Raw genomic sequence first — 24,526 nt, 5'->3', positions numbered from 1 at the left:
TTTATAACTCAAGGGAGATAATTAACAAACAGCCCTAACACAATGAAATGTTAACAACCCCCCCCCATAACATTATATAGACTATTTACAGGCAGAAGGATTTTCTTTCTGCTTTGCAGTCAGGTCCTCTATGAAACAAACTTGTTTGTTATACATATTGCCCTTGTGATGGTGGCCATGCAGACACACAGATGGACACATCACAGCCTGGGCGGGCTTTTCATAGAATCATAGAATCATTTAGGTTGGAAAAGACCTATAAGATCATCAAGTCCAAGCATTTTGTCTGTTCTAAGATAGAAACAGAGAAACAGACAGTGCAACTTTGGCTTCCTGCTGTCCAGTGGGACCTAGAAGGCAGGAGACATGAGTAACCTGTAGTGAGAGTGCTCTGTAGAGACCTGTCAAAATCTGGGACACAGCCACTTGGTTCCTCAAAGACGGTGGTACAGGAGGCACTCAGACACATGTTCTGCTGCTGGCCCACCTCAGACAGAAAATACACCACCGAGTCAGTCTGCCAGAGCATATCACTCACTTTTGATCATGCTGACATCGTTAGCGCCGTCTCCAATTGCCAGGGTCACAGCCTTCTTGTACTTCTTCACCAGCTCCACCACCTGGGCCTTCTGCAGGGGAGTCACCCGGCAGCAGATCACCACTTTGCACATGCAGGCAGTTCTCACTAGCTCCAGCTCCAGATTCCCTTCCAGTGCATAAGCCTGAGAAGGAGTAAAGGGAGTGGTCAAATCAGACAGGCAGCATCTCCTGGCTCACAAAGAGAATGCAGTGAGGTGGAAATGAGAAGTTTTTCCATTCAGCAGCAGGTAGGTATGGGATATCCCAAGCGAATCCATCCACTCAGGCACAGGGAGCCTCCACACCGCACATCATGCCACACAGTTTCCACCTTGGGTATGCCACACCTGGATCTGCACCACAGATGGACATGCACAACAGCTGCTCTAGCTGATGCAACCTGGTAGAGTGGCATGTCAAACACCAGGAGCACTAAATTAATGAAGCTGCTGCAGGGCCCGAGACAACCTTGTGTATCTCCATGCAAGAGAGTTTCTGCTCATCCCACTTGGATTATTATTTAAGCTCTGCGAGATCTGTGGTATAAATGGGAAAGACTTCAATTTAGGAGTGCTTAATTAAAAAAAAACAGAACATGAAAAATATTAAGCTCAGGTGAGCATGACAAAGCAAAACACAAAGCTAGGGAGATGGCTGCTTTGCTCTGAGTGCTGACCTTTTAAATCAGTCATCTGTGTTATTTCTATTCAGGAAGCACAGAGATAATTGGATGTCTGGTCACCCCTCCAGCTCTCTGTGAGGAGGAGGGAGCAGAGTTATCCTTTCATATTTCAGATCATGCTTTTTGGCTCAGTTCTTTGTTGTCCCTTTTTAGCAGACATGCACGGCAGGAATCTACAGGGTTCACTCCTCCTCAGAGCCATTACAACAGGCCCACTGCTCTTTCTGCATAAGGCACACAGTCCATAGGCCATATATCCTTTCTTCCTGAAACAGAGCTGTGAGTCAACAGTGTCCCTCCATCAAGGGCTCAACAAGAGACATTTTTACACCTTAGCTTTAGTACCGCTGGTCAGCACACAGGTGGCATCCTCACTGTACAGCACCAGCAAAATGTTATCACGTCACATATTAAGGTACTACTGCACACAAATCAACTGGTATGATGATGCCATTACAGATGCTGCTGATGTGTTTCTGTTCCTTTGCTTTGTTCAAGCAACACCAGAAGAGTGAATAGCCACAGCGCTGCCATCCCACCCATCTGCAGGTAGGGATACAGCACTGAGCAGATGCTGTGTTTGAGTGGGACAGTATCAGCACTAATACCATTGTTCAAGCTCATAGAAATAAATAAATGACATCTAGTTTTGTCTGCACTGTCCTTGTGGTCACCACCCAGGAGAAAGCCATGATATTGGTGAGACTCGTGTCCACTCTATGTGGACTGGCTGCTCCCACACAGCTCAGATTTCAGTTTCTCTGTGTGAGACATATCCCCTTGCCACGGTCTGGTTGAGTGTGTGGCTTTCCAGGAATAAAAAGAAAGCTTTTCCACTGCTGCCAGTGGTGCTTTAATAGCACAGCACTCAGGGTCTGAGTGGCTGTGGGATGGAGTAGGAACCAGCAGGGGCTTGCAACTGATTCCCACGCGATGCAGATGTACCGAGCCTGACAGAGCTCTTGTCTGCTTTGCAGTGGGGATCTAAAGGGGATTATGGCCCTCAAGGTAAAGAGTGAGTGAATGTAAAAGAGGGAAAGAGAGTACTTAACAACATAGACACTGTCTGAAAGTGTTCAGGGTCTGTATATGGAGTCACAGAATCACAGAACATGCTGAGTTTGGAAGGGCCCCACAAGGGTCATCGAGTCTCTCTCCTGACCCTGCACAGGACCATCCCCAAGAGTCTCACCATGCGCTTGAGAGTATCATCCAAACAATTCTTGAACTCTGTCAGGCTTGGGGCTGTGACCACTTCCCTGGGGAGCCACACAAGCCAAAAACAGAGCAAGGTGAGATGTTTCAATTAGTAATTTGCTGGGCTGGTATATCTGGGAGTGAAATTTGCTGGACTGCCATCAAGAGAGTAGCAACCACAGGGAACAGAATTTCTGAGAGCAGCACCTCCCGGTACCTTCCACATCTACCTATTTGCTTTCCCTGAGATCTGGGAAAGTAAAATACAACTGATAAATAAACCTGGTATAAACTAAGCCTTCCTCCCAAACAGGTTTAAACTGATCTAAATCAGTTTTTTAATCTAACTTGTTCTAAAGAATTGTGAAGTATGGGAAATCTGTTCCAGGGCTTCAGTATCTTCACTAGGAAGACATTTCACCCCAAACTCTCTTATCTTAGTTTAATTCCATTACTTCGTTCACCTGTTATTATTTGAAGAGTATTGCCACTACTGATCAGTATTCTCCAGGCTCAAAAATTTTTAACTCTTTCAGTTTTTCCCTGTGCTTTCCAGATCTTCCTTAGTCTACTCTTAGTTTTCTTTGTACTCTCTCCCAGCCTGGTGTTACCTACTCTCTTTTTAAGCAGTTAATGTGAACACCGAGCATCAATTTGATGTGGGATAACCCTTATTGTCTAAGATTAGAAAGTTAACTTGTTTTAGATCAGCTGTTTTAGATCAGCTGTGAGCCCTTAAGAGCCACATTTTGCAAGCAATCTTGCATCTGTCACTTAACAGTTTAATCTAGAGCATATTACTTCAGTTTGCTTAGAAGAAATCATGGGAGAGGGTATCAAACAATTTATTAAGTTATAAGACCTGTATCCTATCTCTTAGGCTTATCGGATCTCTTAGGTTTATATCTGATCTCTTATCAGATATATTTAGTAGAATATGCTCTTGGCATACTTTAAACCCATATCTAATGTTATCTTCTTGCTGCATACACAAACTACCTGGTTATTTTTTTAGTATCTTTCTGGAAATTAAAATTATTCCAGCTACTCTACCCCTCTTGTTCACCAAAGATCAGGGCTGGCTCTTCCTTGTTCTAGTCTTCTGAAACCTTGTCTGTCACCTTTGATGTCTCAGATATCCACTGAACCTAATCCTCAGTTATGGAAAAAAACTCCTGTCCTCTAGAGTTACATTTTTAAAACATTTTTCTGACATTCAGTATGTCTTCCAGTAAGTTCTTCAGGGAATTCATTCCTCACAAGGCTCTGAACCTTCCTTACCAGGCTGTGGCCAGTGATAACCAGACCATACACCCCATTTGCTTGCTCATCAGGTATAATTTTTGGTTTTTTTGAAGATTTTTCAAACTGAATGTTGATTTCATCACTGTCCAGAAAGGAGTCTGGCTTCATCTTTTTCCTTGCATTCCTAAAAAAAAAAAAATAAATCCAGGATAATAATGAAAATCTTGTGAAGTTATATATGTTTTCATAAACTTTATGAAAACAAAAAATTGATGTTTCCTTCTAATAGCTCATTTTAATTTTCCCTGTATCCCTACAACAACATGTATTGTTTCACTGCTGCCATTTGTGCACATCATCCACCTGCTTCTGAAATTCTAACCAGTATTGCCAACCTTTTGCTGATTTAAAGTCAAACTGAGTGTCTGAGCACTATGAAGGATGGTGTCCCAAAGGGCATCCAATTTTCTGAGCATACTGTCTGGCAACCATGTATTCCAACAGAAAAGGGCTGAAAACCTTCCCCATTTTCCAGGTACACCTAAGAACTTGTGTCTACAGAGGAGGTGAGGGAGGAAGGTAGGTTCTTACACACTGCCAGAAAAAGACCATATCCAGACAAAGGACAGCAATGTGGATAAATGGCAATAACTGTAGAGCAACAGCATAGCTCAGTCCTGAAGCCAAAGCCTTTGTGGCTCAAGATCACTTGCTGGTAAATGTCAGCTGATAATGCCTGTCTGATTCTGCTTTCTTATATATTTATTTAATTTGACCTCTTGTATTAAGAAGCTTCAGCATTTACTCTTAAAAGAGACTTCTACATTGTGTTTAGCTAATGGATCTTCCAGGGAGCCAGCTAGCCCTTATCTAAGGTCCCTGAATGAACTGCAACAAGTAAAGCTGAGAGGAAAAAAAGGTGGCAACATACAAAACACAAACAGTGTTAATGCACGGCAGTGTAACTGTGTATTTCAGCCATTTACCTCAGCTCGTTCAGGACGTCATCAGATGTGCTGCCGTCAATAATGAAAACATCTTCCATGTCATCGTTCAGCAAGTTGCAGGAGTAACCAATATTCACTGCTGTCTCTGGGAAAGATAAGCCAGGAAGATGAGCCATCTTAGCACGCCCAAATTCACCCAAGCCCCTGCCTGTTCCTACTCCATCCCACAGGCACTCAGACCCTGAGTGGCCTTTCTACACACGTGGCAAAAGCTCTCTTTCTGACTCAAAAGAGCTCAGAGCCTTTCAGAGTCAACAATAAGAGAGCCAGGAGAGTCACTTTGATGGATGTAATAGCAAATCTCCCTTAACTGGGCTTCACAAGACCACAGGAAAAAATAATTCTGCCAAACATAAAAAGCTCAAAACACCCTTTGGCCAACGTGCTTGGAACAACAAAAAACACTTCATGTTGATTCAAAAATTTTTTCCAGGATTTTTAACTTTCCCTCTTGCTACTTCCAGAAAAGCCCTAAACCACAGACCTCAAGAAGAGTATAAAGGCATTTTGTTCATAACATTTTGAAAAACATATTTTGGTATCTTATAGCAAAACTATTGTATTTGGAACATGACAAAATGAAATGTTTCATTTTTCTCAAAAATTGTCTGCTCATTTCTTGGATGAAATTATTTGCAAACACTTTTGGCCTCCCTGAAACACCATTGTTTCAGTGAAGTTACTGTTTCTCCAAAAGAATTCACTGGAGTCTATTTACCATTCTTTCCAACTCCAAAAGCCTATGTTTTCTCCATTTCTATTCCGGATCATTAAAGCCAGGACCAAACTGAAACATACCCAACATCCACTTTGACGTTAAAGTTTCGGAAAGCAGGACAAGATTTTTTCCAATTTCTTCACTGGGACGGTCAACTGTACTAAAGTGACACCTTTTCAGAGTCAGGGACTATGGGATGCTTATTGTCACCTCTCCAAAGGCAAAGGATGCTGCCTTCACCCTGCTTCCAGCCTCAGGACAGAGTGTAAGGATAGAAACTAACTACAGTTAACTAGTCTAATTCCAGTTAAGAAATTTTGCCTAGGTGGCAATGAAGCAAAGCCCTATATGTTTGTCTTATGTGCAGTTTTTAAAGAAGAATGAGAATGCAGGTCTTAGCAGGACCATCCCACCAGTGGGAGAGAAGTATCCAAAGCTGTAGTGCCTTTACCTTGCTTATCTCCAGTGAGAACCCATATCTTGATGTTGGCTTTGGCAAGAGTCTCAATTGTCTGTGGGACTCCATCCTGTAGCTTGTCCTCAATTGCTGTGGCACCTAACAGCTTAACAGAAAACAGTGGAGAACTGGTAAGCTGTTAGCAAAGGAGAAAGCATTACCTAGAGGTAATTACTCAAGGAGGCAGAAATGAAATCCAGAAATAAGGTTGTACTGATTTTCATTCTTCCTCAGCAAATTTAGTGTACAGAGCATAACCTGATCCTGCAGATGTTCTAGTCTCTAATTCCCAGGGCTCTGAAGGATTATGAACATGCATGAAATTATTTGCCAGAATGTTTGCAGACCTACAGGTCTGTGTTCTTCCATGTGTTCCCTTCACAGCATACAGAACTTTAACAGAGGGACAAAGACAGATGTGGATCCATGCCCCCAGACCTCCATACGCATCCTCTTGCTTGGAGCTTGCTCCCAGCTATGCTGTACTGCAGCTGTCACATGGCTGCTAAACATCTCTGCCTTTAACAGATGTGTCCCCACTGCTGCTGCACACCGTCACACACCTAAACCACAGACTGCTCAGAACACAAACCTTCATTATTTTAAAGTTATTGTTTTTTTCCGCATTTTGGAAACAATTGGTGGCTTTAACCTGTTGTCAAAGGGACATAAAGATTTCACTGCTAGCTCAGGTTTAGACAGCATCTGCTACCACTTACCTCCTGCTACTGGGAGACTAAATTCAGAGGTTGGCTTTAAGCCCAAGATCCCTTCTGGTACCCTGGGATGTCCATCATACATCACCTATGAGCATTATCACCATAGGCAACAGCTCTGATGGAACTTCCCTACAGAGTCCTCAAAATTGTACAGTCCCCATTTTACAGTAGTCCCTGATCCAGTTAGAGAGAACTTAAATGCTATGGCTTAAAAAGTCATGTCCTGGGAGCACCAGCTCATCCTTGGCAGCCTGAGTCTGAGCTGGAAGCCCAAAGTTGGACATTGATAACAAATGTGCCCAGGGAGAGAGAACAAGAGCTTCCATTCCCTACCGCCATCATCTTTGTGGAGCTGCAGAAAGGCACAACAGAAGCATTATTAACAGGCCTTTGGCTTGCCTGTCCACGATCTGGTGTAAAAAAAGCTGGAGAAAAAGCCATGATGCCTTCTTGACTGTGGATGTTCCTTAACTTTTAGGTCAATCAATGATAAATAGTATTTTACTACTGTTCTCTGAATCTATCCAGGTTCCATCCCTTGTGTCCTTTTATCCTTACCCCTCTAGGGGCCCCTAGTAGAAACCTGCCACACAAGGGACTTCTGCTCTTGGACATCAACCAGACCATGATACTTGGCAGTCCTCTACACCTCCACAAGACCCATCTATGTCCTCACTGACTCCAGTTCTCGCAAGCCAGGCTCTACACCCACCCTCTGCTCTTCCCACAGCATCTTTGGGAAGTAAAGTCACTCCTGTACAGTGAAGGTTCTTGTGTAAACAGTGTTTTATTCTGAGCCACGCTTCTTCCTGCTTGTCTTTTCTCTACTCAGGCCATGAGCTTCACGACCTTTTCTTGCAAAGCAGCTGGACACTCCAGCCCCTAAACCTCCAAGTCTTTCCTGCTTTGAACATGCCCCACAGAGCAGTTACACAATTTTTAAGGGGATTTTTCACTATTCTATTGAGACCTATTTTCCACTATTCTGTTGAGACCCAGAAGGGCAGTACGCTCTCCCCCCTGGGCTACGCAACTTCCAGAGAACAGCATCTCCTCACACTTGTTTCTTCCCTGGGTCCTGATGGCATCCTGAACACAGAGCTAATGGAAGGAAAAAGGCTGTGTTACCCAGGATTTCTGAGATTTCAGGAAAGCACTGCTGCTAGTGCAAAAGCTCAGCTTCTCCTCAGATCCCATATATTCTTTTCATCCATTATTCATGTCTCTAAAACACAGGCAGATCCCCCAGGGCATTTAAAAGCTGTAACGACACTGAGGGAGAGTAGAATGCCTTGAAGATCACAGTTTAGCTCTATTTCAAATTGACACAAACATGTTCATGGACATCATCTACCCCTCCTGCCCAGGGCTGCAAGAACAAAGGAGATGCTCTCTGAAACCAAGGGGCACTGGGGATTATTCACTGCCTGCCATTTCAAAGGCTGGAAAATAAATAGATCAGCCATTTGCACATACAAAGGATAGCTATGAAATATTTGTGTCCACATCATCTCCCGCAGGCTCTGGTATGTCATTTCCTCACGAGAAAGCTACTCTGACACCCACATGAGTTAAAATAAAACCATTCCCCTGCAGTGGTGGCTGACACTCTAGTTACAGGCTCCTGATGGAGGTGCCCATGAACAGCCAGGACTGCCATGCTCTGAACTGCTCCTGTCACACAACCCACTGAGCTGTTTGCAGAGCAATGTTTGCTGAAGTCATACTGAGCTGTTTACTGACAAACCACCATCCTCGCTGCCTCCCCCAGAGCTTGGCCCAGATCCCTTAAAGTACCAACCATTAGGTCTTTTTCAATCTCTTCATATAACTCTGATAGTTTTTCTTCCCGTCCTTCCAAGGCAGTGCTTGCTTCATGGTGGCGCCTGATCCAATCCTGGAAATAGTCTTTCTCCAAGTTTTTATAGGCCACCACAAGTGTCCTCAGACCTTCTCCAGCAAACTCCTGCAAGACAGTGGTGAGACAGAAAGGTCAAAGCAGAACAGTCTGGTCACATGGGCTTACAAAGGACTTTCAGAAAGCAGACTGTAAAAAGTATCTTGCCTAAAGTTTGCAGAGGAAAGGTGAAAAAAATCGCACCTTAGACCACAAAGTTTGGGTTACTTATAAAAAGTAATTCCAGACCACTTGTCATTGCTATTCATGGTCCTTACAAAGAAAAAACTCAAAAGGGCTTTCCTACTTTCTGGCTCCAAAGATTTAAAGTAACCAGACAGTTGTTTCCCAGGCTCATATTTCTCAACAAAAGGTCCAGAACAGTGAGACCTAAATAAACCTTGAAGACAGGCTTGAATTTTGGACCTGGGCTCAACGTTTTAAGGGCACAAATTCTGGCTGAAATGCACAGATAAGAACAGCCAGTCATAGCAGCTCAGCAAGTCCTTATAACTGTCTTTTATGATGGATAGTATAGAGCTCAGTGTTTGGTGCAATAGCAGAGATATGTTTGTGAAAATGGAGGTGTTCCCCCAGACTTGAAATAAAGGCACATCAGGAACAGGCCACATCCACAGCTCTGTTCTGCCCTTTCCTTTGCCACCAACTTTCTCTGACTCCCCCAGGCAGTGAGCAGAGATGTTTTTTCTATTACACAATCCCACTGGCAAAACTCTCTGTTATCTTGTGCTCTGCAACATTATCAGTAGGATCTGGAATCTCAAGGGAGAGTAAATACTGGTCAAAACATCCCCTTATGTGAATAACAACCTCCCACTGCACACCATCAACAATATAAAAGGCCACAAGTTCGAGTGATGCTTTTTCCTTGCTAGATCTGGAAGAAGAGACCTAAGGCTATATAAATTAATTTCCCTCTCTATTCCATAACTAAAAAATCGGTGCTTAGGTGCTATGTCTGAAATCTGGGGGTTTTGTGTCAACACAAAGTATGCTCCCACACCTGGAGAAAAGGAAATGATCAAATGCAGAGATGTTGTTGAGAAGGAAGCACTTACATTCAGGTGTTCTGTGGTTTCCTCTTTGAGAGATTCGCAGGACGAATTAAGCAGTTCATAAAGAATGGTGTCGGCCCCCTTGCAGTACAAAGTCAAGTCACCTTCTGGACTCTGCACTATGAGGAAGAGGAAAAGAAATGCTACAAATCCCAAGCTGAGGCTTTTAGGATACACAGCCATTTTATGAAAACAAAGACAAGTTTCTAGAGGTGTCTGAATTCTACCAGGTTTTGGCAAACTCCCAGAGAATCAAGACAAACTCTGCTTAGAAAAGAAGACAGTGTGACTACTGCCCACCTTAGTGGTAGCAGCACAGCAACTGTATGCAGACTGCCTTAGTCTGAGCAGACACTCCTTTGGCCCACATTGTTCCTACAGGCAGCACTTCAGGCAGCACATCTTCATTCAAAAGTTAAGAACAATTTTTTTTTTTAGGGGACTGGTCTTACTGCTCCTATTTCTTTCATGAGTAAACTGTAACTACAGTATTCCAATTCCTGAAGTAACTAAGCATGTTGGAGGGTTAATAAAGGCTACAGAAAGGGGTTTTGATAATTTCTGCATTTTCTGTTTGGGAAGGTGGGTTTCTCAGTTCATCCTTTCTCCTTTCCTACTTCCTCAGATTTTACTGATAATTTTAAAGCTGCTTAGAAGGCAGGCCTTTCCTGCATTGTAATGAGGGAGGCGACATATACAAAAAGCTTAGTGTCTTCAGAAGGCTAGTGCATCACTGTGGTCCAGATGTGGAAATGTTCTTCCACCTGCTTTTCTACCACTGTTGCTGTGTAATGGAGAAGTCAAGGCAGCCCACCTCAAGCCCTCAAAAGTAAATGTTACTGTGTTATTCAGGAGCATTGCAAAGGAAGTCTCCTAGAAAAAGGCATCATAGCATAATGAGGGACAGCTCCAGAGCCTAAAACGTCAGGAAGGAAAGAAAGGAGCAAAGGGAACATACCAATCACAGACATTCGCTTGCGAACATTGTTGAAATCAAGAATAGCCAGAAGTTTGTAGACTTTTGTTTCTCCCATTTCCACAACAGTGATGGTCTCTGGTGTGCGAGCCCGGAACACGAATCCAAAGTTTCTAGCAGCAGTGACAAGGGCTCCCTCGTCAGGAGATTGGGCCTGATACACCAAGCTACCTGACATGAAAGGAAAAAAAGTGTAATGTGTTTTTTGCCTTTCTTCTGAGCTAAACGAATACAAAATCAAAGACATTATACAGCGGTGATCCCTTTGCTTTTCTGTCTATCCAGAGGTGTAGCACTGAAAAGCACCTTATGTCCACACATCTCCATCAAGTCCCACCAACCCATCCTCCAGGACAGTGCAAGAGGTACCCTAGATTCTTTTGGGGTCTTTAATCACTCTCTTTGGAGTCTAACAGGCCTCACTGAGAGGACAAGTTCCTTGGATTCAACCCCTTCTAGTAATATCTGCATGTATTTTTTGCATCAGTATTTTCACCTTCAATCTGTCAGTTAAGAGCTGTAGCCTTTAAAGCATGGTTTTCATCCTGTCTGAGATTTGAGGAGGCTGACCCAGTGCCTGTGAGAACACTGGGTGAGAGGAGCTAATGAGTCTCCAGTGGATAGGTGCTCTATGTTCTTTGCTTTATGGGACTAGAAGCAGAGTAGAGAAAGAGTGGGGCAAGCATCTGCCACCTCAGGGAAGCTGTGGCACCTGCAATTTCCGCACTCCAGAGATGTGGTGTTTGCAGTAGTGTCAGCTCCACCACAGGAACATACAGAGAGTGGAGGCCCTGGTCCTTTCTCTTCCCATGTGGCATCTCCAAAGACACTGATTTATGTGTAGTCATACACTACAGAAAATCACCAGGGAGCCAAAAGGACCAATAACAGCTTCTGTGGAGAGAAGACATACTGTGGTGCGAGTGAACATAACCACTCAGTCTGGTGCCTCCAACAGTCCTCACCTTCCTTCTTCTCTTCTGGCATCACTGTGTGACAAAGTGAGAGCAGCCGGAAGAACCTGTGTGTCGGGACATCATTCAGCTTCACAGCTTCAACCAGGCTATGGTCATAGAATGCAAACTTTGGGTCAGCCAGCGGGTTGTATGAGAAATCAACCTTCTCTGTGTTCTGCAAAAACATAGCTTGGTATTATTTGTGGAGCTCTTATACGCCTGTCCACCAATGCCTGCCAACACAGCCACTCTCTCCTCCTCACATTTGCAAAGGACCTACCCTGCAGGGCTGCTCATGACAGAGATTGGTGGATCTAAGTGGGAGGTCATGAAAGCTATCTAATCATAGGACAGGACAGGCACTAGATGTGCCTTTAAGAGCAGCACGCAGGCTGAGAACCAATGAGCTAAACTGACTCTCTGAATGGCAGCTAACGTTCCTACAGGACCTCTGCCAATGGATTTCTACAGCAAAGAAGTGCCTGCCTTCAACACATGCCTTCTTGGAGGCATCATGATCCTGACATCAAAGGCTGCCTGTGACAGTGCAGTGTGGAAGCCCAGTTTAAAACAATTCAAAAGGCTGTCTTCTCTACCCTATTCTCCCAAAGCAAGAAAAAATCCTGATATGGAAAAAATAGGACAGATGAGTGATGTAAAGGTTAAACTCCATGGGCATTGCCCATTTTGTCAAAAGACAAGGAACCCCAAGCAGAGTGGAATATGCTGGAGAAATGGCCAGAAGCTCTCAGCATGATGTGTCATGGAGAAATGCACTGCCAAGCCTGTCTGGGACACTTCTGACTCCTGCCCCAACCCTAATGAGCTCAGAGTTTCCAGGATGGGAGTCATCCTTCTGACCTCTGCACGCTGACATCTAGGACTTAGCACAGATCCACACCTCCCACACTCATCTGCACAGCAAGATCCAGGCACAGCAACATCATAGATGTGTGGGCAGCAGGACTCTGCTCCAGAGAGTACCACGGACAGGAGAGTGGGGTGGACAATTCGGAGGAGTCCAGCACATGTCCCCAAGCAAGGCCTGGAGGCACAGCACTCAGCACAAATAGCCAATTTCAATGGGTAATTTCAGTTCTCAATGGCCTGAAAATGAATCACTGGAATGAGGAGTGGGATTTTCACCATCTTGCTGTTTGTTATTTGGATTACTGCATGTAGGTTCAGACATTTTAGAAATAAAAACATGTGCATCTGTGCCAGCAAGCAGAGGCTAAAGAGAAATGTAGAAGTCAAATGTTTTCATACTTTACAAAGTCCAGACATAAGAGGAATTTGACAGTGACCTTGTTACTGATATGAACTGAGCTCACTAATTCCCCACTAAAGCTCTTATTAACTGCCAAGGTTAATAAAATTCACCAGTGTCGAAGTTTCCAGCAAACTTGGCCTAATACTTGGCTGAGTATCAATGGCCAAATATTCAACAGAAGCTGTGCGTGCAATAGGAAGTCATATAAAGCAGAGAGAACAGTGGGCCATTCCCAACCTGCAGGTTTTAAGCCAGGCTTACTGGAAAGGAACGTAACTAGCAATTCTCTGACATCCAGAGGAACGCACATCACTGTTATCAGCATCAAGAGCATCAGCTCTTGCAGGGTAAAGAGCATGAGCTATGCTTTTGTGGGTTGCGTCCACTGGTACTTAGCCAGGTTCACCGAAAGCACAGATCCTGATAGCACTTAAGCACTTACCTCATTTATTTCTACCCTTTGCCCAGACATATCATACACATCACCTGCAAGCAAGAAAGACCAAGGTTATAGCCACAAATTCTGCATAAGTGCAGTCTCTGAGCTTCTCTACCATGAAAACTGGTTACAGTGTTTCTAAGCAAGTATCTGTTGAAAAGGTTTCAGTAAGCATACATATCTTGACATGAGTACTGGAGACTGATGATACATAGCTGTCGGTTTTCTATGTTAATCCATGGCAAAATCCAGAGACTGACAGATCTTGAAACACAAAGCAGTAACCATAAAAATGACTGGCTTTTGGGTAAAGAAGACTTGGCTCAAGCTGAACCCGGAGATGACTTAGCATTAGGTAAGAAACAAAAATGCTTTCAGGGAATGACTTCTCTTGTACCTTTCCTTTTGAATATGACACAAAATCCAGCTCCTGGATCCTACTTGGTTTGCAACAGAAAATGAGACAGCCACAGAAAATGAGTTTTCAAAGCCCATTCTTCCCACACCTAGGTAGCAAAGCTGCTCTACTGATTTTCCCTGAACTGATGACCTGGTCATAGGAATACAAGACATTTCGGCTCTAGGAAACACTATTAAAACTTCTGCCTAAAGAAAAGTTTCACTCTGAAAGTCTGGACTGTGCCCAGCCCAGCCAGTCCCAACACTTAACTGAAAAAAGAGTGAAATGCAATGAGTTACGCAATATATAGACTCATATCTGCACCAGCAATCTCAACTGTGACCAAAGTCAAATGCAGTGCTTGTGGGCCTTCACAAAGGCCCTGAGTGTGTAGAAGAAACTTAGATGCCATCTCTCCTGAGAACTTCGTATCAGTTGATCCCTTGCGAAGTATAGCCAAGAGGCTTTTGGACATCTCCTTCCCTTAAGCCTCCAGAGTACCTTTCCTGACATCAGAACTAAATCATTCTGGCATATGACCCTGAGCAGCAAATCCAGGGAAGTACAATCCTAGGAAGAAGCTAAGCATTTTGCAAAACTATAGGCAGTAGACTGTTTGCTTTCTTTCCACATATTTCTCATTCATTTCTTGAACCCATTATGTTAGTGGCGAAATCCACTTTGGAGAAGTCATGGAAGAGATTTTATGATGGAAGAGATTTCAGACTGTTTAGCAGCATTAATGTTAGTTATCATAGTAGCACTGTTAGAGGTGTGGTGGTCCCCAAATATACACAAAACCAGATTCATAGGAAGAAATAACTTTTATTAGATCAGCTGATAGAGAAAAAGGGCAAACTTCAACAGGTCTGACACAGGCAAAGCAAGCATCCATCTGCAAATAAGCATCAACTAATTTCTCTGGGGCATCTAATGATATTAATCAATTAGTCAGTTTCCAAGGTGTTAGCACCTCCTGAGCAGTGTGAAGAAAACAGTTTAAGGCCATGCAATAAACAAGCCTTTAAAATCAATGACTTCTAGGATCTAACTGAGATAACTTTTTTTCCTATTTTATCCAACTCCCTGCAAACTTTTCTCTCTTCTGGTAGGTGAAGTATGTCAAGGCTAAAGACAAAGACCAGGCCATTGACTAGTCCAGCTATCTGAAAAGGATGTGGAAAATTGCTACTCACAACACGAGAAATTGCTGAATGTGAGAGACAACACATGAGAAGCTGACAAAATTTGCAGATAACATAATGAGGGATGGCTGATTTCATAAGTGGTTAAGAGGGAGTTAGTTATGTGTGTTAAATGTTATGTTTTGTGCAGGGTTAGCAATACCTGGGTAACCATGTCAATAATACCATAGAAAATGAGATTACCTAGGTAGTGATATCAGAAAAAATCCCCAAATTTGAGTACAGGTGTAGTAAATGTGGCGCTTACGGGGACAAAATAATAAAGTGCTGGTTCTGTTTGGATGATAGAGGGGCAGAAAAAGGGAGATAAAAGAATGGTAAAAAGGGAGAAACAAGGAAATCATATTAAGATATGCAAATGATGCAGTCAGGCTGCCCAGGCATCCCTGATGGGCAGCCCTGCACTTGATCACTGCAGTTTCTTACATGACATTCTCCTGGATATCAGAGTTAGTCTCTGCAGACCAAGAGGCATACAATGAAATAAAACTCCGAGAATAAGGCAAACAGATAACATACCGTAGGATTTGCCATTGATGGAGCACTTGTTGAAACACATGATGTTCTGAGTGAGAGTTCCTGTTTTGTCTGAGAAGATGTACTTGATCTGTCCCAGTTCTTCATTGAGTGTAGTGGTTCGAGCCTGAGCCGGTGTATCATTCAGTGGATAATACATTTTACGGTCCCAGTCGATGTAGAAACTGTTACCCAACCGTATAATCTCTACACTGATGAAACAGAAAGAGAAGGTGACGGAATATTCATTAGTTTAAGGGATAAGATCTTTATCTTCAGCACCACCATTAACGACTGTAATTAGAAGACAACTTTGAAGGTAATGACAGGTCGAACTCATCTGTCCTTAGATGGCTTTTGGTAAGGGATGCTGAAGATAGTCCCGCTGTTAGGTTTATAGCAAATTCCTTTACTTCATTTATAAAACAAGATCTTATAAATGTTCTCGGAAAGTTTCAGAAGTTTTCAGACTGAGAAGAGAGGCAGGAGCAGTGGGTTTCACTTAGTGCCATTCCAGGAGACGGTTTCCAGCAGGGCTCTGAGCTAGGCTCAGCCTGGTGCTGGGGGATGAGCACAACCATGTCTCAAACAACACAGAGCTCCACAGCATTTGAGCCATTTCGTCACTCAATACAACCAAAGAGAAGCATCAGCTTGCAGATAATATGGATTTCCACCTTGCTGTTGCTGTGACACACTGGACAGGAATGGTATTCATTCCTCTAATTTACCAACACAAAAGAGAGTCTCAGCAGCAAAGCTGACTGAAGAATGAGGTGCAATGATAAACTACTCAGTCTATACCCCAGCCTCAAGATTTTAAGAGCATCATAGACACATTGCCTACTTGTCACCCCTGCTTACCTATCTGCAATAACCAACAGAACCCTACATTCTCTGTGAGGAGGCAGCACTCAGACAGCTGATATAACACCAAGTACTATGGACCTTTAACCTAATTACACCTACTTACCTGGCCATCCACTCCTCACAGGAATCCTAATGCCACCTCAAAGAACAGGTGCCCTTTGATGGGCAGTGAAAAGAGCAAGATGCTCACTGTAGCAGGCTTCCAGCCTTGCTCCTATAGCATCCTACAGACCTACACCTCCGCTTTAACCGCAAAATCATCCTCTCCTCTCCCAGGGATCACTGCTGTCCCCACTCCAACCCTGATAAAGCCCTGAAGGCAGCAGAAATAAGAAAAGCATCTCTGTGGTTGTGTGCAATCATTCACAAGGGGGTTGCATTTGGATTTAAGGAAAATGCTGCTCCCAGCTAAGGCAAAAGCTAAAACTTTCTTAAGATCAAACGTGAAAGGAGCTTCTGGCACATACCTGACATAGAGTGAAATTGGTACCACTGTGTTTAGAATGATCACATATGACCAAAACATGAGGAAACCGGAGTAGGAGGCAGAGTTGACACCTTCTGCCCAGGGCAGATATACCTGGAAGTAGTAGCCCTTATCATGCTCCCAGATGCCATTGCCAATGGCTAGGATGAGACACATCAGTCCTAAAAATGCAAAAATCTGAAAAGCAAACAAACAAACCAACCAAATCAAAACTAAACAAAAAGTACTGCATTTTAGAAACAAGGAGTTTATTATGTATAGATTAAGGAAAAGAGCCTAATGAGACTGGGTTGGATAGCCTGAATCATAGGAAAATGTACCTAGGGATGAAGAGGAAAAAACAGTGATGTTATGACACTTTTACCTCACAAGAACAAAACTACACAGTGTACAGAGTATTGCAGTTTGGAATTACAAGTCTTCAAACAGCTGGGGATTTAAATCACAAGGAGACTTCTCAACTAGGGTGATCATGGTCAGTCACCTGCAGAACATTAGACCTAATTAGAGGTGAGTTGGGCTGAGGGTCCCCAAACATCTGGCTGCACACTTGTAAATAGAAACTGCCTGGAGGACTTTACCTGGCCATTTGCTGGATGCATCATAGTCTTTTTCACAATTTCTGAAAAACAACTAAGGATAACCCAGCACTGTGCAGTTAGGAATTCAGCACAGGATATCACTCTAATGATTAAAAGAGTTAATTGCTGACTTAAAACTAATGGTTGCCTTGGTGTCTACCCTCACAATTTGATTACATTTCCTTTGAGCAAATAGAAAGCAACACTAACCAGTGATGTGTATCCTTGGACTTTAGAGAAGCCTGTTTTCTGAAACCTAAAGCAACCAGGGGAACAGCAACTGGGAAGCAAATTTCAAAGTGTGACAACTTAGCGAAAACTGGGGCTTGCTTGTGAACACTGGTTTATAGACACAAAAGCAATATATAGGACATAAAGCATTTTTGATCAAAAGAAGACAAGAATGCGGCAATATTACTTGAAAAAGAATAAAACAGACTGGGAAGAAGGAAATTTAACAGAAATTAATATAAACTGCAAGGAATATAGAATTATGAATATCTAACAGCCATAAAATATCAAGAAGACAAAACAGTAAAGTCATAAACAGGTGTGTGAAAAGCAGATGTGTAAACAGTCAGTCCTCCAAGAGGAAGAAGGAAGAAAGAATAGGGAAGTATCTATTCCCTATGATGTAACAGATGGAAAAGACAGATTGTGGCCACTGACAAAGAACAACACTACGTGGCTCTATCTGCTAATAAGCATTATTAGCAATGCAGTGAGTCCATGTAATTTAAAGACGGAAGCTTAGAGGAACCAATAAGGTTAATTTTTAACAATGCTTTGAAAACTGGGAAGCTGTGCCATCCTGGAAATCTACTAACATAATTACAATGTTTGTAAGGTAGAAATGGTGATAGTGGGGAAGATAAACTGCAGTTAGTTAGCTTGACACTCTTCCTGGACAAATAATAATAAAATTATTCTTTAGACATAGACTTTTCCAAACATTTGACATAAAACAACCAATGTAGTAATAAAAAAGTGAAGACATGGAATCAACAGGCTGCACAAAAGAGTAATTAGAAATCATCTTTTGCAAGTATAATCATTAAGAAGGAAATATCAGTAAGTTGGGCCATTAAGTAAAGGCCACTCAGTAACAATCACATTAAAACAGTAATCAACCTTTTTAAAAAACAGTAATTGAGATACAAACACAGAAACCTTGATGGTAAAACTAATATTTGTACTGCTGAAGTAATCTGTGAGAGGAAGACTTTTATGGAGCAATATGAATCATTTGGTGAAAAGTTCATGCCTGATCAACTCGAGTTTTAATACCAAGAAGCCACTAAAAAGGAACTGCAGTAAGAAAAGGTGCTGGGCTGAGTTTCAGGGGACACATTTATTTCCCACATGAGTAGTAGCTTTTCTATTTAATTGTGAGAGGCCAAATAAATTACTTGACTTGTGAAACAGAGACAATATTCCTTGCTGGTAAGGAATGTGGTGCAGTGTTTTTAAATATCTGTGACCAGCAGTGAAAATAGACTTCAATCTGTGCTGTTGTAATTATTAGGACTTAAAGATATATGAGAGGCATGACCCACCTTGCTGCCCCACAGGTTAATTATCCACTCGTAGAATATCACAATACATGTAGGCATTTCCATGTATGATTTAGAAACAGAAATACACACAGGGCAAGGCAGCAGCTGAACTTTCCCAAGGTGTCCCTGCCCATGGCTGGGGTGTTGGAACAAGATGATCTTTAAGGTCCCTTCCAACTCAAACTATTCTGTGATTCTATATCACAACAGGAGCTTTTGTCTACAACTGCGCTTGCTTTATGCACATTTTGTTCTATGTGCATTTGGCCCTCACCCTTCACAACTCCACTGCAATACTTGTGCTTACACAAAGCTCACTAACATGCTGTTTGCTCTGAGACAAATGCGAAAGACTGATCCATTAACAGCAGCCCCGGAGATTAATTTCTGTGCAGAGAAACAACTCTGTGCAGGGTGTTGTAATTGTAACCACAGCCCTGCAAGGGAAGGACGTGAAAAAAGCCTGATTGTAGGCTTGTGCATGCTCATGGGGCTTCCCAGCATGAACATCTTTCCTTCCTTCCTGGGTCCTGCTCCTGCACTGCCTACAAAAAATGCTCTTGACTAAGAATTTTATAAAGAGGAGGTGACTTTTAACAAACATTGACAGTTGGACTGTGTATAAAAACTGTTTCAGTTTCTTTATTGGCACTTCAAATTCTGCTCCAGGATTTGAAACAGTAAGTTATATAAGAGATGAAGCTGACAGCCCTCCTTCTCTGAGAACATGCTCCCCCAAGCCTGCTAAAAAGCAACTTTTGGAGAAAAAAGCATTTCTGGAGCTGGCGGGTCCATCACCAGTGCAGGAACATTAGCTTGTCCCTCAGGTCACTGAGAAACACTTCCAAACGTGAAAAAACAGCTATGGTTGCCATCTGGAAAGGTTTACTCCTGATTAACCCTTGTTGGGGCAGACCAGGGCAACATTTAATGAGGCCTCCGCTGGCAACCTCCTTAAACACTGCTTTGTGTCTGGCAGTTTTATGGACAAATAAACGCAAAATAGCTTTGCCAGTGTTAACATGGAATAAGTTTTGGTACATTTAAATGAGCTATTAATAGCAAGCTGTGGCTGCTTTGTATTTCCAAACTCAAGAGCACAGTATACTGCCTGTTTTTATGACTGCTCTCTGTAACCTCTGACCACCCAGTGAGCTCGAAGGATCCAGTGCCACATCCCCTGAGGTGTGCAAAGAGCCTGGTGCCAAAGGTAGGACAGAGTTTTACTTAGACATCAAAATTTTAGGTTCCTTAAAAATGCGTAAAGGAGATAAACACACCCCTGGCTCCTCTAGCGCCCCAGAGCCCAGGCAGAGGCTGATGCAATCGGCTGCAACTTGCTCAGTTTTTTAAAATGGAGCCAGGAGGTAAATTCATCTCATTTGTGTTTATGAAGAGAGGCCAAACAGACTGAAAACTCTGGGTGGGATACTTGGCTTGTTGAAAGGAGATTTGGCAAATCTTAATCGAATGTTAAATTCCAAGTTCTCTATTCAGCTTTTCTCTGCTCCATTTCTGTGCCCTACAGATCCCCCACAGCCCATTATCCTCTCCAGCCAGAGCATAGCAGGACATCTAAGGAAATGTGAAGTTTTTCAAATGCTTGCAAAGTTTGGAATGTAAGAGGCCCAAACCTTGCTTGTTTTTGCTGTCCCCTTAAGGGGAGGAAGGGAAGAAAACACTGGGGAAAACAAGCTGATGATCATAATCAAGATTTTCACTTGGCAGAGATTGGTGCAAGGTTACTAAAGTCAAGGGCGTGTCCTTACTGTACATGGAACAAGGACTCAGGAGGGACTGAAGATGACCCTGGAGTGGCTCTCTGTGCTGTGGCATTACAGGGCATCCCTGGGCCCACCTAGAGAACTTTTGGGATCCTGAGAAAAAGGTAAGAAGACAGGGAATGAGGTAAACTGGGAAAGCTGGAGAATGGTGCCATCCTGGAAATGTTTGTTCTCTAAGCCCCAGTGCTGAGGAAGCATGAAGTCACAGAAGGCACGGAGAGCTCAGGATAGCCTTGCTGTGATGGACAGACTGGTGTTGGATGCCTCCTCCAGGGCTTCCTCCAGTGCCTGGGGATGGATGCTGGCCTCAGCTGGCTATGAAGTTGGTCTGGAGAGAAAGAGCAGGAAGGAAGAAGCAGCAACAGTGATCATGAGACCTTCCTAGTGTCATAAACTGAAGGTGTTGGAGCATGCATGACAAACTTGCACCCAAAGGAAAATAAAATCTGAAACTAACGACCTTTTCTTCAAGCAACATTGATTGAAGTAGTGTCAGAGTGTATGTCCTCCTTCCCTGAGTGGCTTTAAAATCAAGCAGTAAAATCTCGGGAGAGTTCATAAAAGAATCACTATCTCTGCCTGGAAGTATTTGCCATTTGTTAAAACCACTGATGAGCTTAACCCTCAAATTAGATCTGTTTTTCAATCTGAGAAGAGTGTCTGCTATATACGATTAGTGTTCTCAAATTTCCCAGCTGCTAAAAACATCAGTTTCTGAGCATGAATGAGACCATGTCTAATATTCTATCCTAACATGTTAAGTCAGAAGCTGGCATCATGTAAATTAACAAACTCAATTATCAAGTCCTATGCAGATACCACCAGAGATGCCACGAGATCAGAGGGAAGAGGGAGAACAGCTGATAAATAGAAAATGACAAAATTACTAGGAGAAAAAAGGCATTTGCAGGCTTCAAAATATTTCTTACACAAAAATGCAGAGCAAGGGAGAGCAGAGAAAATGACAAGCTCAGAAGAAAAGTCCTTAATTCTGCCAATGTAACTGCCTTGCTTTGCAAGATGGGCTGACAGAGGCGCTGCCAAACTCGGTCTGCTAATAAATTATTACGTCATTTTTCTTTTTATCATTAGTCACTTCTGATATTTCCTCATCTGTGTGGGCAAAGAGGTGGAGCATCTGGAAACGATGAACACATCTGAAGAAATGAAGACACATTAATCAGGCTTACCACCAACACAAGGACATTCATGAGCCGATCGATGCTTGTTCGTTTAAAAGTTGTTTTTCCACTGTTCTGCATTAGTTTGGTGTCTGGCCCTGGAGATGAAACATACTTGTTAATTTTAGTAATAAAGCCTAGCTGTTCTACAGTTGATTCCCTCTGAGGCCCCACTGCGCCTTCCAGCATAAATGACTATTGCAGTTTTCTTGAAGGCAGGTATGTACAGTTTGCAGTGCTGGTGGAAAACTTGGGCAGAAACAGGTTAAGTCATTTGCCTGAGATTAAATGGGGATAGTCACATAAAACCATTAATTCTGGACTTTGACTCTGCTCTCGTCTTTCAACATTCAATCCCCCCTTTCAGGTTTAATTACTTTTCACAGAATACCTGATACTGCTATGTTATTGGTGACATATTATACATTATCTCACATGTCTGGAGAAGTATAGGAACAACAGAAGGACTATGCTCATAAAAAGCATAGATCTAATCAATAATAATATTGATGAGCCTGGTATTCCAATATGGATTAAAGTCACATAGAAATTATAAGGAATTTAATTGAATACACTTGACAGAATTCTTAGCCAGATTTACTCCTTACATTCTTACTGATCGATCAAGAGTCCCCTCCTGCACTTTGCTGCATGCATTTCTGAAATAAAAAACTGTGCTGTTCTTGTACTTGGTAGAAACACATTTTCCAAAGAGGAAAATACTTGATTCCTCTGTGCCTGCTGGGTGTGATGTACTTCCATGCTAGTGCTGCTCTGCTCTGCAGTTCACATATCAGTCTTTCTACCTACCAGCATAAATAACAAGTCCAAAGCACCACTCTGTGTTCCTGATAGTACAGCCCCTCAGCAACATCTTCTCATTGTCCAGGGCATACTTTTCTCCCCGAAGAGTAAGAGTGCCTGTGAATTTATCCAGTTTGTTATTTGGTGCTTCACATCTGACTTCACCTATAAAAAAGAAGGTAAAAGCACAAATGGAAATCTTGTCCCAGAAGGATGTCATCAATACCTCATTCCCAGCTGTTCCCCAGAGACAGTATTTGACTTAGCTGCAGTCAACTCCAGATCCTGTCATTCCTATTCTGTATCTTACACTTACTTACTCGTCATTTGGGATGTTGCTCCTTCCCCATCTTCCTGTCATAATCCAATGGACCACAATGAATTTAAATTTATCCCATTCTTTGAACATGCCAATGTTTTATTAGTAGAGTACAAAACAAAGTTTCCACAGCTTTTATGTGGGTGAGAAGAAATGTTGAACCAGCAACATAGTTTTAATCCACTCACAGCGAGTTCATAGTGTAGGATGTCACTGGATAACTTTAGCTAAAAGTGCTGACATCACCTTTTTTCCTATTTCATTTTCTCTCAAACTGCAGGAGCCCAAGCGAGAAAAATCATAGCCTAAAGGCTGCAAAAGAGTAATTAACTGAGGTGTCTTTGTTCACTGTTTTTTAATTTCATCTGTTTTATAACTCAAGTCCCAATGGCACATAAAAAAATACTGCTACCTTCTTGGGCCAAGCAGCTGACACTGTAAGTGACTGGAGTGTCTTTTTCCATGCTTTGTATTTATTTTTTGTAATAAGATGTGTTTGGATACCTTGACATAAAAATTACTATTTAAATTACTATTTAAATCAACAGTTGCACCTGACATTTAAAGATTCAAAGCAGAGCCCTGTGGATGTATGGAAAAAAACTGGAAAATACAAATATGCCTTACTGAAAGGGAATCCAAGAGTTCAGTCTGTTCACTTAATCAGCAGGAGCATTAAAGTTATTTTGATCACAGCCTGAAAATACCTACATAAAGACTAGCATTTGCAGAGAGTACAGCTCTTCCAGCTATTCTCAGACAAAACACATCAGGCTTAAGAGACTGGAAACAAAATTCAGAGAAGTCCAGAAGAAAGGTGCAGCTTTAAGTATCATGACAGTCTTCACCACCATATATTCTAAAATCAAAAATGAATGTTATTTTCATAGAAAAGTAGCTCTACTCTAGGGCAGACAAACTGTCTGACTGGAAAGATGAAATTACTAGGAAATTTAGCTACACGTGACATCAGAGCTCATACTATGTTGATCTTCTGTTTTATCATCTGGTTAGTCCAACAACAACCAGACCTGTACCCCATCATTACTGAAAGCCTGCAATAGCCAGACCCACCTCACTGCCTCCCTTGCAATCCTTGAAAAGCACAAAGGAAACAGAGGCTTTGCACTGCAACCTGAAACAGCACAATGAGACTTTGGCAAACCAAACCCAGGGCATGATCTCTCAGCAGGAACAGTGTCTCTGTGGTGGGACAGTGCTCATGTGAGCACCTTGAGTCTGCTCTCCTGTAAGCAAGTGAGTCTGGGTTGATTTTGAGATCTGAAGAGATTCGTCCAGATGAGACAAATCACAAAAGAGTGAGAAGCTCTACAGATTCACCCAATCAACCCAGCAACTGCAGCTGAAGATACCACAACAAGACACATGCCTCCTGTCTCCCTCTCCCAGTAACAGCAATAAGATACCTGGAGTGTATTTCAGTTGAAAGGTTAAATACTGCCAAGTCAACATGTGATAAGTAGTAGATAACTGAAAAGTATTGTTTCTTTCCTCATCTCCCAGTTCCCTAAATCAAATAAAGAAGTTCAGTGTTTTGCAAGCATCTTCCTTATCTGAACCATCACTATGTCAAACAAACAT

At 42.5% G+C, this 24,526-nt stretch overlaps 1 protein-coding gene across 1 annotated transcript in view; it reads right to left on the bottom strand.

The window, feature by feature from the left end:
- The window catches only part of LOC114002464 (phospholipid-transporting ATPase FetA-like), a 74,921-nt gene that overhangs the window by 20,764 nt on the left and 29,631 nt on the right, over positions 1 to 24,526 (bottom strand). The window contains exons 9-21 of the mRNA XM_027748433.2: positions 22,612 to 22,770; positions 21,811 to 21,899; positions 16,680 to 16,876; positions 15,346 to 15,554; positions 13,225 to 13,268; positions 11,519 to 11,684; positions 10,536 to 10,724; positions 9,581 to 9,696; positions 8,406 to 8,570; positions 5,880 to 5,991; positions 4,690 to 4,795; positions 3,740 to 3,887; positions 539 to 722 (exon numbers count right to left, since the gene is read on the bottom strand). Coding sequence (XP_027604234.2) covers positions 539 to 722; positions 3,740 to 3,887; positions 4,690 to 4,795; positions 5,880 to 5,991; positions 8,406 to 8,570; positions 9,581 to 9,696; positions 10,536 to 10,724; positions 11,519 to 11,684; positions 13,225 to 13,268; positions 15,346 to 15,554; positions 16,680 to 16,876; positions 21,811 to 21,899; positions 22,612 to 22,770 — 1,884 coding nt within the window. The remainder of the gene's footprint in view (positions 1 to 538; positions 723 to 3,739; positions 3,888 to 4,689; positions 4,796 to 5,879; positions 5,992 to 8,405; positions 8,571 to 9,580; positions 9,697 to 10,535; positions 10,725 to 11,518; positions 11,685 to 13,224; positions 13,269 to 15,345; positions 15,555 to 16,679; positions 16,877 to 21,810; positions 21,900 to 22,611; positions 22,771 to 24,526) is intronic.

Source organism: Pipra filicauda, unplaced genomic scaffold (genome assembly GCF_003945595.2).
Source record: "Pipra filicauda isolate LSUMZ 115617 unplaced genomic scaffold, ASM394559v2 scaffold513_size392548_pilon, whole genome shotgun sequence".
NCBI classification, from domain to species: Eukaryota; Metazoa; Chordata; class Aves; order Passeriformes; family Pipridae; genus Pipra; species Pipra filicauda.
Note: the sequence above shows the minus strand (reverse complement) of the source record. Positions and strands in the feature narration are given on the sequence as shown.